Genomic DNA, 14,915 nt, shown 5'->3' with positions numbered 1-14,915 from the left:
TTCAAAAGCAAAGCATGTACAACACTGGGGCTAAACCCGATCTTGCCTTGAGGCAGTGACACAAAACCAGAAAGCGCACTGGCAAGTTTTCTTATGGAGACTGCTCCTACCAGGATCCGTGCTACCCTAGCTTCCCGAGTTCCTTCTTTCACGCTTCCCCATGCCCACCAAGAATACCAGCTCCCATTTACAAAGCAACACATGAACCCGTGGGAGAACCTGAGTAGCAGCATCTCGTGTATCTTCAGGTGGCTGAGTCTCGGGAGAAAGGGGTCAAGAGGGTCCTCGGTCAGCCCACAGCTTAACAGAACTCTCGGACTTTTGTTGTTTTCCTACTCGAGTTCCTGTGGTTTTCGGTTTGGTGTTTTTGGTTTGGGGGTTGGGTTGGGTTAGGTGAAAGAGTGTATGTTGCACTGCCTGGCCTAGGACTCTATATAGACCAGGCTGGCCTCAAACTCACTGTGATTCACCTGCCTCTGCCTCCCTAGTGCGAGGATGAAAGACATGTGCCACCATGCCACACACATAAATTACTTTCTTTCTTCTTTTTTTTTTTTTAAAAGATTTATTTTTATTTTATGACTGTTTTGACTTCAGGTATATATGTGCACCACATGTGTACCTGGTGCCTATGAAGGCCCCAAGAGAGTGTTAGAGCCCCGAAACTGGAGTTACAGGTAGTTGTGAGCTACCACATAGGTGCTGGGTCCTCTGCAAATACAATTAGTGCTGTTAACCACTCTCTGGCCCCTACATAAATCACTTTTTTTGATTTAAAAATCCCTGTAAAACAAACCTTGCTGATTCAAACATCAGATAAATATTTCTTTTAAAAAAAAAAAGTGACACTATGTAGGAAACGGACTAAGTGCCCTCCTCCTCACACAATAAGAAGTTGAGAAGTCAGGGAGAGTTTTAATCTGTTATTACTATTAAGGCATGCAGTGTAAGTAAGCCTTTATTTTAAATAGCATGTTAGATCTAAATAAATGTTGTTTCCTATTTTCTGGCACAAATGAATTAAAAAACATAAAGATTATGTTTTAAAATGCAGGTTCTATATGGGGCTGTTAAGACAGATCAGTGGTTAGGAGCCCTGGCTGCTTTTCCAAAGGACCCAGGTTAAATTCTCAGCACGCACACATGACAGCTCACAACCGTAACTTCAGCTCCAGAAAATTCAACACCCTCACACAAATATACACAGACTAAACATTAATGCACATGAAATAAAAATAAATAGATCACTTTTACAAAGTGTTGAAGGGCAGCCTGGGCTATATGAAATCCTGTCTCAAAAAGAGAAAACTAGGTGGTGACTGAGGAGACAACTCAGTGGGTAATGTGCTTCCATCCAAGTGTAAGGACCTCAGCTAGATCCCTGCAGCACGCGTAAAAACGTAGGTGTGGCACAAACAGGCAGGTCCTTAGGGCTCACTGCCAGCAAGCCTAGCCTACACGATGAGCTCTAGATCCAACTGAGACACCATTTCAAAATATGACACTGGGTAAGCAATACGGCTGAGGGGGTAAAAGACACTTGCTACCAAGCCTAAAGCCTTAAGTTTGATCCCCAGGACCCATGAGATGGAAGAAGAGAGCAACTCTCCTAAATGATCCTGTGACCCACACTTGCACACTATTGTTTGTGTGTGCCCTCACTCACAAACTCAAGCACACATATGCACATAAATAAATATAATCTAATCGAAAATATCATATCTGCATAACACCTAGATATTCACACTAAGAAAACTAGCATGTGCTGCCTAAATGTGATCCATTTAGAATGCTTATAAAATTATAAAATACATCCTATAACACTAATTCTTGATTGGATTACAAAAGAATTACACAAGAAATTTAACTTCACTTGCTTAGGTTTCTTATTTTGAACCCAATTATCACTTTAATTCTCCATTTGCAGGCTCCTGTCATAACTATAAATTATGATTAGTTCTTAAATAAGTTTTAACAGCATCTATAATTAACTCATTAAAGCTGAATCTGCAATAGAGCATTAAAACAAGGCAGTAGCTGCCTTGGGAGAAACCTTGTACCTCATGCCCCATGAAAAGGGGAGTTCTTTTTAGTATGCTACAAATGAAGACAGATGCTTACCTCGACAATATTCCATTAAGATAAGCACTTCCCATACATTATCACTAATTGAATTGACAGCACAGTCCAAATAACCAACAATATTTTTGTGGCCAGATAGTTCTTTCTGTGAAAAAGAAAATAAAATCTTTAAAACTGGAAAATATCAACCTTAAACTTCTATGAGTAAAGGTTAGAAGCCTAAATTGGTATATTTAATAAATTTCTAAAAGTAAGAATAAGATATGAGAATATAGTATTTCAGTCAGTGATTTTTATGGCTTCCTCAAAAATTCAATGCACATGTGACAGCCATTATCTAAGATAATCAAGCAATGATCATTTCTTTGTAAGTTCAACCAGCAAAGTGATAAAAGCAATAGTCTACCAAGAAGTGGCAACATGGTTCAGCCAGTAAAGACACTTACCACCACACCCGAGGACCTGAGTTCAATCCCCAGAACCAACATGGTAGAAGGAGAAATCTAAGCCCTTAAGTTGCTCTGACCTCTACTCATGCTGCCCCAACACACACACACATGAAACAAATATAATTTAAGAAATAATCTACCAACATAAGTATAAAATACATTTCTCTGAAATTCAAGAATAAAGTTAGAACTCTAATAATATTTACCTTAAAAAATAAAGGAATTAAGCTTTAATGTTATAAACTACTTTCATATGATTTTCCTAAAGATATTACAACTTATGCAGAACTCTTCCATAGATTCATGGATAAATGTATTTTTCAATAAATCTAAAACAGGAACAATACTTGTGAAAATACTTGTGAAAAAAAACCTCATACATTAAGACAACACTAGTGATGTGTTCAAGGAAATAACAAAATGGAAAATCTGAAAACTTTTCCTTCTAGTACAAAATCGTCATCAGCACACAGTGAGGCTACAAACAGGGCTGAGGACCACTTGGTGGTAAGTGCTGCTTAGCATGTGTGAAGATTCAAGAGTACGTACGGGGAGGGAAGATTATTTTAAACTACTATTCACAACTACTCTCATTAATAATATACCCAGTTTCAACTGCACAAAGTAGTTTGTGGTCAGAACTACCACAAGCAAAACCTGTTCAGTCATACAGTGGACGGTGGGTGGCCAAACAGAAGTCGAAGACTGCCACTGCAAAGGCATAATCTCCTTACAATGCCCTGTTCAAAACGAAGACTCTGCTGCTGCTGCTGCTGCTGCTGCTGCTGCTGCTGCTGCTGCTGCTGCTGCTGCTATTACCTCACTTGTTTCAGAAGTATCTAATTCTACTGAGAGAAAGATTATGGCACAGCTGTACATTATCCGGGCTCAAGTTACAGAACTCAATCTAGGCTTTGCCATTATCTTTAAGTAATTCTTTTTAACCTTTTTGCTAATATCCTTATCTTTTAAGATGTCTCAAAAACTAAGCAACTCTATAAACTAGCTAAAGGATCGAAACAACTGGAATTCAAAAACTCAGATCATACAAATATACCTATTCTTAAGTGTTGATAAAGATGCTGGTATAAAGTAAGAAATCCCACTTAGCAGTGAGATCATGGGATTGGCATTGACTAAAGCTGTTGGTGATGCTTACTGGGACAAACATACAGTGGCTACACAGCAATCTGGCTGCTCCTCAAAACTTTAAAAAAGAAACTAGACACGTCAGCAAAGAAGAGTAACCACTCAAGCACATATGCACAGCAGCAGCTAGAAACGCCTCAACTACCTATCTGCTTTTCTACGTGAATAAACTGTGGTGTTGACAGAGCATCATTTGGTGACAGGAAATTCAGTGCTGGTGAACACAATGTTTATGAACCTCAAAGGCACTGAGGTCAGTAAAAAGAAAATCCACTGCACAACCCCAGTTACAGGAAATATTTAGAACCAAAGTCCAAAATCACAGAAAGGAGCTTGACAAAGGAAAAATAAATGAATGAGCAGTAAAGTGGGCTGGGCATTTTTTTTTCTTTCTTCTTTTTAGGGATGACAAAAAGGTTTTGAAACTACACAGAGGTAGTGATTATATCATGTTTTGAACATGCTAACTAAATCAGGTAATTTTCTATTACCTGAAGTCAAACTTAAGAAAAATATGCATGGCATGCAGGTATGCACAGATAAAAACTGACATGGAAAGGGGAAGAGAAGTGAGAAGCAGAGGGCCCAGAAAGCACTAACTACTGAATGGAAAAGTTTTACTTTAAGATCATGCTGTAGTGTTTACTCAGTCACTGATGCTTACTGGACTATTACATGTTTTTAGTATCTAAATAGTAGTTAGTATGAGCTTCCCTTAATGAAGGACGAATAGCCCTACACTGCAAACTTCACAGGAAAACCAGGCAAGTACAGGACTGTTAAAATGAAACACACAACAAACGGTTGTTTGTGGGTATGAACACAAGGTGAATGCAGAAAGTATAGACGGCAAATAGTCACCACATTCAGGATGCAAGCCTCTTTCTGCATGAGAGTCACAGTCGGGCAAGAAATTGGAAAAAGGCTACATAGTTATCTGGAAGACTGTGTTTCTTAAAGTATCCGGTAGGTAAACTTGGTGTTCATTATGTAATTCTGTAGAGTTTTCCATCCTCCAAACATCCCAGAATTACAATGCATGTGAGAAAAAAAGGAGGGTGCACTGCCTGCTGAGCTTGCAATGGGAAGACAAGCAAAGGGCTACAGCTGCACTTACTCTCAGGTGTGGCCAGATGCAGTGAACTACCAATTCCCACACAACGGTTTAAGTGAACGACCATTCAGGTTTTTCAAGTGTGTACAAAATGATACATAACTTCCCTAAAAATCTATGAATGCTGTAGTATAAAACCAAAAGGAGGCATTTTTCTAAAACAAAACTGTCTCTCACTTACCATAATTGTGATTTCCCTTTTACAAATGTTGAGGTCGGGTGTATTATTGACATACATTCGCTTCAGTGCACATCGGACCCCACCATGAGTCCGCACCAGGAAAACAGTGGAGAATCCACCTACAAGAGGAAGCACCAGTTATTTAAACAACCAGACACTACCATCAAATTATAGACTATCATTTTGCTGGGCACAGCGGTGCACACCTTTAATCCCAGCACTTGGGAGGCAGAGGCAAGAGGCCTTCTGTCAGTTCAGTTCAAGGCTAGACTGGCCTACAAAGTAAGTTTTGGGATATACAGAGATACATAGTGAGAGAAAACAAAAACAATTAATTAAAATCACATGCACCATCATTCTGGAGCTAAAAAACAGAGGATACGAGTCAAGGACTATATTCAAGACAGACAAAAATAAGTATGCAGCCTACTGAGTTAGAGGCAATTGCTGGCTTCCTTCAATCAGGAGCAGCACTTACAGAGGCACAGGCTTCTCAAATGTATCTGCTTCTCTTTCAAGAGGCAATACATTAAAACCCACTTCTCCACAGAAACACCTGTAAGGCAGTATACACAATACTCTCATGTAACTAGCTTGATGATACTAATTATCACCCACCCATGTCGACAACAGGCACAGCTACTATTTAACACTCAATATAGCTAAGAAGGGACAGTTGGCCCCTCCTCTGATTGCAGGCATGAAGCTTAGATAACCTAAGCCTATCAAGGGATCTCACTTTGCTTATCAGAAAATGACTTTAGGACGGGTTAAAGCTTATCAGTAGACTAGACAGTAAGGTAAAATCTACTGGATGGCAGTGAATGATTTCCTGCCCAAGAAAGTGCCGGATGAAGTCCCCACTCTTCTTTCCTGGCTGTGTAAGATGACTCTTAGACATGATGTAAATAATCTGTGGCCATGGTAATCATTAAGAAAATGGCTCAGAACACTGACAGGTAGGCTACTGAATTAGCCAACCTCCTTTCAGAGCTCAGAGAGATGGTCAATGCCCTCCTTACCTACACCAGTTACTGAGGCTTTCTCTTTACTGCCTCTGAGAAGGCACTTCATTTGAAGTATATACTTAGGTAGTGCTATTAGAAGTCAATCATTTTTGTCAAATCTAAGATAAGGATCTCACAATAAATTTTTAGGACTCACTTTTGGTATGGAAGAGTCTAACATGTTTTTGTCAAAGGCATATCTATTTTGTTAATACTATAAAGGCATGGTTGTTAAATCAGTCCTATCATTGGAAAATATGAGACAAGGGTATTGTGAGACACATTAAAAAATGCACACGAAGAGAATTAGCAAGTGATACAGATCTGACAGAGGAAAGGAAGGTAAGTGTACACTGACTTATTGTATTGTAAATATATGTAAGTGTACTGTAAATATAACAATGAAAGTGACAGCCATCTTCACTAACCCGGGTTCCTTCCCTTCTTAGCGACACACTCCAAAGAGCAACCGTACTTTTTCAAAGCTCTTATATGACACAATCACACAGGACACCTAACTGAGATGTCACCTCCACCTCCCCACCTCTCTATATATTCGTACACACAATCATATGAATGATCTGTTAGGTGATTGATTCTACCTAAGTTTTACAAGCTGTCATACAAATACATGAGGAACCAGGCAGTAAGCAGCACCCCTCCATGGCCTCTGCATCAGCTCCTGCCTCCAAGGTTCCTGTTTGGTTTGTTTTAAATGGTACTCCTGTTCATGTAGGAGCCAGCTCTTCACTGGTAATAAAAAGGCCCCTGGCAAAAATCCCATACCTACCACAATGAGAACAGAGGCTGGGTTAAAAAGAAAATTGAGTTACAATGGCAGAGTCTGACACACCGAGGTGACAAATAAGAGAGCTTGGAGTTGATTTTGAGATATCCAAGATGAACAGGTAAGAGGCGAACATGGTTCTGGGCCACTGACAGGCGGCCACTTGGCCACCACAAAGCCCTCGAGGAACATAACCTAAGGCACAAGTATCTGTGCTGGCTGGTTTTATGTCAAATTGACATAAGGGGGAGCCTCGATTGAAAAAATACCTCCATAAGATGAGGCTGCAGTCATTTTCTTAATTAGTGATTGATGGGGAGTGCCCAGCCAAATGTGGGTGGAGCTATCCTTGGGCTGGTGGTCCTGATTTCTATAAGAAAGCAGGCTGCACCAGTCGTGAGGAACCTGGCAGTAAGCAGCACTCCTCCATGGCCTCTGCATCAGCTCCTGTCTCCAAGGGGTCCTACTTCGTTTGAGTTCCTGTCCTGATTTCCTTCAGTGATGGACTGTGATATGAAAACGTTAACTAAGTTAACCCTTTCCTCCCCAAGCTGCTTTTGGTCATGGTGTTTCATCACCATAGTAACCCCAACTAAGAGTGTTCTTTCTTATATTCTGATTTCTAATGCAGCCACCTGAAACACATAACATTCTAAGTAAAGACCACTTCTAACAAGAAGCTTCTTCCAGACAAGGAGCTAAATATGAGGTAACCAAGAGAACAGCAGCTGTGTCCCGGTGGCTGTGAGAGAGGCAGCTCTCCACCATGGGGGAACTACTTGTCTAGTTTGTGGCTATGAGAGCAAAGCAACGTGTAATTCCCAGCCTGAGGTACAAGGCTGAAGTCTTAACGCTGCCCAGTTGACTTAAGAACAGAAAGTCAAGGTCAGTAACAACAAAGCCGGGGTCAGAGAAGGACAAAGGCAGCTTCAGGCACAGTAGCTGGACAGGGAGCACATAAACAAGGCCCGGTCACATCCCTGACTGGGCTAAGGGGAGATGCACAGAGCATATGGCCTTCCTTTGGTTCAGCCCATGTTAACCCAGGGAACTAACTAATCCCAGGAGAGCCTGCCTCCACCTGTGTCCAGTTTTCCTACAAAAACCCTAAACAGAGCAGTTCAATGGCATTGTTCTCTCCTGCAAACGCTTCCGACTCTCAGGAGTCTCTCTCTTTTCCCTAGCTTCTCACTATTACTCAATTTCTTTGTTCTGTAAACCTTGAAGCTTGCTTCCACTATACCCATTCTCACAAGAGTTTGCATTTTAAATTTTCATTGGCATAAGACAACACAGAGCCACTATCTCAGGATGACCTCTGGTGACCTCTGAGTATCCAGCATCTTAAGACCCTGGTTCAGGGGTGGAGAGATGGCTCAGCGGTTAGGAGCAATGGCTACTCTTCCAGAGGTCCTGAGTTCAGTGCCTAGCATCCACGTGGTGGCTCACAACCATCTATAATGAGATCTGGTGCCCTCTTCTGACCTGCAGGTGTACATGCAGACAGAACACTGTATATATAGTAAGTAGATAAATCTTAAAAAAAAAAAAAAAAAAAGGGTTCAAGCAAAACTGGGCAAAGGGTCCTGCCACGCTGAAAAGCCCTGCATCATGGTGTACGTACAGGTTACCTTCTTTCCACCATCACCATTAACAGACTTACATGGCAACTGCAGCACCACACCAGCACCTATCTAGCCACCCCACACGACTTAACCAATAGTTCCACTGTGTGGCATGCCATGCACAGATCATGATTTAATCCTTCCCATAACAAAAGCCATGCACAGTGACTTGCCATCTCTGATTATGTTGTACTAAATACCCTCACTGCTGTACCCCAAATAAAGATTGTGCCTGGGGTTCTGTTTGTTTCTTGGTACTGGGGAGTGAAATGCAACACTCTTAAGGCTGGTACTTTGGCTTTACAGAACAGATTCCCAAGCTAAGTCAATAAAAGGAAAAGAGACTTCAAATTCAACGCTCTCAATTACATACTAAAAGGCTGCGGAAACTTCTAGCTGCAAGCTAAGAGCCAGATTTCTTTCACCTTCAGGAGACCTCCACAGCACTGCAAGTGTTGCCAATTTGACAGGAGATGTCCCTCAATTTGTTACTTCTCTCTGCATGCCACCAGCCCTGAAAGGAGGCATGTTTACCTCAGTGTGTTGGCCCCTGCCGTGGCTCATCTGTATGTCCTTGGTGTCTCTTTCTAGGAGTTTCTCTTTCCTTTCAATCAGTAGGGGGCATTACAGAACTTCTCCTCTACATTAAGAACAAAATATTTTCTCCCACTTGCCTGTTCTACTTGTTCCACAAACTGTGTTTGCAACTGAAAAGGTTCATGTACTATTTCTATGAACATAGAGGGACAGCAGGAGAGCACGGGTGTCTGTCTGCATCACGTAACTGAGGAAGGAAGAATATCACTTTTCCTTCAGAGGCACTGCAATGTAACATGTTATGAGTTGTGTGGTTTGCTGACATAACAATAACTTCCTGGGTACAGTGGGAGAGCTGCGCTGAATTTAGCACCCAGAGGATGCTTGCATATCATGTTGAAACATTAGGTAGATTTAAACTTGCTTAATTATTGGTTGATGGCAGCATCTTAAAAAATATCATTTCTGGATTTAAAAAGATGTGTTTCAACAATATTTGGTACAAAAATTTCACTCAGTCCTAACATGATGAACCAATAGTTAGCATAAGCCTCACAATATTACCCTCATGTAAACAAACACAGACTATCTTCTGGTGACTACTGGCTTGATTACAAATTATTAAACTAAAATGAGTCATGGAAAACCCTAAAATTTGGAAGTCAGTACAACATGTCAAAAACATGCAATACAGAATTGTCATGTACTTACAAATACTGATGTGTTCATACAATTAGACTTCCTTGTTTACTGCATGAGTATTTTTAATTCTCACCACTTCCTGTCTGTACCACACAGCATAGTTGGTACTATTTATTAATACAGCATTTCACTGAGTATTAAACAAGGGGCAGGGTGCATGCAAAATGAAAAAGAACTGATCGATAACCTTTGAATTACTCAAGGTGCTCCATCTACCCACAAAGCAAAAGAGGGGATTTTCTTGACTCCCTTGTTAAAACTAACACGTACTAATTTCTTTGACAACTCTACCTATAAGTAAAAATGTTCTAAAAAAAAGTCCTCATTTAAAGTTACCCACATGTTGTAAAAGAAATATGGTAAAATGCCTTTGAAGTTGGTTACGTTTAGATGGTGGGCATGAGGCTACTCCCTGTTACACCTTCCAGCTTCTCTATATGCTTTGAAGTTTCTCCTACTGAGCTACATCTGTGGCCCTTGCATTTGGAGGCAGCATTTCATTATGTAGTCGAAGCTGGCCACCATCTCCTAAGTGCGGGAATTACTGGTATAAAAATTCCAACCGATTCTAACAATTCTAAGGCTCTAGGCTTGCTCCATCCCTCTACCTTGAGCTGGGGAATCAGTGGCCTCTCTTCCTTCCTAAGTGTTTCTGTTTCCTTTCTTGCCACCCAATCACACCACTGCCACTGAGAAGTAACTTTTCGTAAGACAGACACTACTGCTGATTACACACTCGAGACCTTCCCAAAGGGGCCATAAGTCTCCTGCGACAAAAAATGTTTATGGTAGCCTAGAAACCTTCAGCTTTCAGCATCCCAGCACATGAAACACAAATGTTTATCAAAGACTTGGCCATAGGTGATGACTCCCATGAAATGGATCCTTGCGGGGGAAGGGGGGAGAGGATAACATCACATGTGGTCGTTTGACTTCCCTGTACACTTTCCCAGAAAAACAGACGGAAGAGTCAACTATCAACTCCCTCGCCAAAGAAAACGATGTGAGCCCATGCTTGTAATCCCAGCACTCAGAGAGGCAGAAGCAGATGGATCACTGTGAGTTCAAGGCCAGCCAGGTCTAGAAAGTGAGTCCAGGACAGCCAAGGCTACACAGAGAGACCCTATCAAGGGGAGGGGAGGGGAGGGGAGAGGTGAGGAGGGGAGGGGAGGGGAGGGGAGAGGTGAGGAGGGGAGGGGAGGGGAGGGGAGGGGGGCTCTGTTTAAGCTAAGCAGGAAAGGCACTTATGTGTGTCTAGGCAGACTGAGGCACAGAGAAGTTCTTCCCATTGACTATTTATCTCTGCTACAAGAGCCCGAGGTTAAGTCAGCAAATCTAATGCTTTCCCCTAAAAGTGAGGCCCTTTCTAACAAGGAATGATTACTATCTTACATTCTTGCCAAAGGAACTGTTACCAGTAAGTGCAATGAATCAGAATTGAGGGGAAGGCATATTTTATTTCATTCCTGTGACACATACAGTGTTTAACTTATTTCCACTTTATAGATGAGAAACAGACCAAACACTGAGAAAGGAGGCAGGCAGCTAATCTAACAAGATAGAGCGAGGTCTTTCATTTCCCCTATAAATCTCATGGTCTAATGACTTTATAGCCAACAACTACCCATATAGTTATACAGATACAAATATAACAATATATATATATATAATTACCAATAGAAGGTTCTAGAAATAACAGAATTGAGGAACAAAAGGCAAATGAAGAAGCCAAGAAAGAACAATGCCCTCCCCAAATTTTTAAGAATTTTTTACTTAATAAGCACAATACCTTATGTATAAAAGACGAAGCATGCTTAAACTGGACTATGTAAAGTCTTTGAAAAAGAAAAGAGTCTTAGCCAGGTGTGCCTATAACCCCAACAACTTGAAAAATAAAGGCAGGAGGACCAGTAGTTTTAGATCATCCTCAGTGACAGAATCAGTTTAAGGCCTGCTGGGCCACAGGAAACCCTACCTCAAACATAGACAGAAATGTCCCCATGCAACAGGGTACCCTGAAAAATGAGTATGTACAATGAACAACTTCCAACTAAAATAATATTTATACAAATGTTTTTAAGCTATAATACTTCAGACAGCAATCAGATTTTTTATTAATCTCTCTAAAACTTTATAAACAGGGACCCTTTCTTCCATCAGCTTGCCCTGGATCCTTTTCCCAGGGCACATAGCAGGCAGTTGACCTTGGCCACTTCCACTCCCTATAACTTCAATGTGCTGGCCCATTTAGTCCCCATTCTGTGTACTGCAGGCATCTGAGTCCACAGCCCTTACAAATGGGACTAACGCAAATTCACCCACCACAGTGTTTACTTGGGTAATATTTGAGATCACTCTTCTCTAATGGATTCTGTACTTGTAAAAACAAGGTCTGCTGAGTACCACCTTTACTATAACACTACCGATGCCAATCATCTTGCCTACACTCAAATCATCTGTGGAGTGAATAACTTAATATTAATCAATGGATTTTGCTGGGAAGTAGTTCTATTTAATCTGAGTCCTCATTCCTTGATATTGACTATTTCCTAATGGCGTATACAAAGTATAACAAATACAAGTCCATTCACATAAACCATGTTTAACTATAACAAGTTGTATTAACAGCCTTCCAGTTCCTTCCTAGAAAAACTACTTTCAATTTGACAGTTAATTACAAGTTATCATTTCAAGTACTGGTATTTCATCCTGGAAGCAAAAATATTCTCTATGGTCAAAATGAAGGAGTTAGCATACTTTGTGGAAAATTTTCAACACTAGGCCACATAATATGCTTTCACATAATTATCACAATTAATTCTTATACCCTATTTTCAGTATTCACTTCACTTCTCTGCTTTATGAAAATGAAGACTAGAAACCATCTTATTCCAATCACTACAAAATTGTAGTTAGATAGTAAGAATAAGCTCCATCTATAAGACAAGTAGCATGGCTGCAGCCAGCAATGTTTATTATGTATTTCAAAATACAATGTTAAACTGGAGGACTTAAAGACAGAGAGAGATGTCAAATAAGTTGATGGATTTAGTAAGTTCACACTGTATACATATAAAAATATCACACTGTACCAAATAAAGTTACACAAATAAGTTTTAAAAAGCTAAGCCAGACGTAGTGGCACACACCAGTAATTTCACAATCAGGAGGTGGCAGCCAGCATGGACTACATAAGGAGATGCTGTCTCAAAATACAAGGGATTGAAGGGATAATACTCAACAGTACAATAGGTTCTAGGCTCAATCCCCAATACTATAAATAAAAGCATAAAAATCTTAAAAGAGAAGTCATAAAATAAACACTGAAAATTTCAGCAAGTTCTCCAAGATCATAACCATCAATAGAACTAGAATTTAAATACCAAGGTTACATAAAAAGTAGAGCTTCTGGCTATTACAATAAAGCTGCTACAAACATGGTTGAGCAAATGTCCTTATTGTGTACTTGAGCCTCTTTTGGATATATGCCTAGGAGTGGTATGGCTGGATCTTGAGGAAGCGCTATTCCTAGTTGTCTGAGCAAGTGCCAGATTGATTTCCAGAGTGGTTGTACAAGTTTACATTCCCACCAGCAGTGGAGGAGGGTTCCCCTTTCTCCACAACCTCTCCAGCATGTGTTGTCACTTGAGTTTTTCATCTTGGCCATTCTGATGGGTGTAAGGGGAAATCTCAGGGTTGTTTTGATTTGCATTTCCCTGATGGCTAATGAGATTGAGCATTTCTTTAAGTGTTTCTCTGCCATTCGATATTCCTCTATCGATAATTCTCTGTTTAGCTCTGTTCCCCATTTTTTAATTGTATTACTTGATTTGTTGCTTTTCAGCTTCTTTAGTTCTTTATTTATACTCGATATTAGCCCTCTGTCAGATAAAGGGTTGGTGAAGATTCTTTCCCAATCCGTAGGCATTCGTTTTGTTTTGATGACGGTGTCCTTTGCTTTACAGAAGCTTTTCAGTTTCATGAGGTCCCATTTATTGATTGTTGCTCTTACAGCCTGTGTTGATGATGTTCTGTTCAGGAAGTTCTCTCCTGTACCAATGAGTTCTAGGGTCTTCCCTACTTTTTCTTCTAACCAATTTAATGTGTCTGGTTTTATGTTGAGGTCTTTGATCCACTTGGACTTTAGTTTTGTGCTAGGTGATAAGTATGGATCTATTTGCATTTTTCTACATGTAGATATCCAGTTAGACCAGCACCATTTGTTGAAGATGCTTTTTTTCCAGAGCTGGAAACAACCCAGATGTCCCTCAACTGAAGAATGGATACAGAAATTGTGGTACATCTACACAATGGAATATTACTTAGCAATGAAAAATAAGGAAATCATGAAATTTGCAGGTAAATGGTGGGAACTGGAAGGGATCATCCTGAGTGAGCTGTCCCAGAAGCAGAAAAACACACACGGTATAAACTCACTCATATAGACATATAATATAGGATAAACCTACTAAAATCTGTACATCTAAAGAAACTAATCAAGAGGAAGGACCCTGACTAAAATGCTCCATCCCCATCCCGAAAGGCAAAGAGGATGGATATCAGAAGAAGAAGAAAACAGGAAACAAGTTAGGAACCTGCCACAGAGGGCCTCTGAAAGGCTCTGCCCTGCAGACTATCAAAGCAGATGCTGAGACTTATGGCCAACTGTTGGGCAGAGTGCATGGAATCTTATGAAAGAAGTGGGAAATAGTAAGATCTGGAGAGGACAAGAACTCCACAAGGAGAGCAACAGAACCAGAAAATTTGAACACAGGGGTCTTCCCAAAGGCTCATACTCCAACCAAGTACCATGCATGGAGATAGCCTAGAACCCCTGCACAGGTGTAGCCCATGACAGTTCAGTGTCCAAGTGGGTTACATAGTAATGGGAAGAGGGACTGCCTCTGACATAATCTGATTGGCCTGCTCTTTGATCATCTCCCCATGAGGGGGGAGCAGCCTTACCAGGCCACAGAAGATGACAACGCAGCCACTCCGGATGAGATCTGATAAACTAAGATCAGAAGGAAGGAGAGGGGGACCTCCCCTATCAGTGGACTTGGGGAGGGGCATGCCTGAAGAAGGGGGAGGAAAGGTGGGGTTGGGAGGGGAGGAAGGAGGGGTTTATGGGGGAATACAAAGTGAAGAAAGTGTAATTAATAAAAGTTAAAAAAAAAAGTAGAGCTTACATTTCTTATTTCACATCAGCATGCAGCCAAGGGATAAGCAAGTAAGTATAAGGATGAAGGGTGTGTATCTTTGTTTCAAGGGATACATTCTTA

At 40.8% G+C, this 14,915-nt stretch overlaps 1 protein-coding gene across 2 annotated transcripts in view; it reads right to left on the bottom strand.

The window, feature by feature from the left end:
* The window catches only part of Bmp2k (BMP2 inducible kinase), a 96,818-nt gene that overhangs the window by 59,098 nt on the left and 22,805 nt on the right, over positions 1-14,915 (bottom strand). For both annotated transcript variants that reach the window (XM_021650053.2, XM_021650055.2), the window contains exons 2-3: positions 4,976-5,094; positions 2,122-2,227 (exon numbers count right to left, since the gene is read on the bottom strand). In XM_021650053.2, the coding sequence (XP_021505728.1) occupies positions 2,122-2,227; positions 4,976-5,094 (225 nt within the window). The remainder of the gene's footprint in view (positions 1-2,121; positions 2,228-4,975; positions 5,095-14,915) is intronic.

This window comes from Meriones unguiculatus, chromosome 3 (genome assembly GCF_030254825.1).
Source record: "Meriones unguiculatus strain TT.TT164.6M chromosome 3, Bangor_MerUng_6.1, whole genome shotgun sequence".
In the NCBI taxonomy this organism is placed as follows: domain Eukaryota; kingdom Metazoa; phylum Chordata; class Mammalia; order Rodentia; family Muridae; genus Meriones; species Meriones unguiculatus.
The sequence above is the reverse complement of the archived record's forward strand: the minus strand, read 5'-3'. Positions and strand labels throughout refer to the sequence as shown.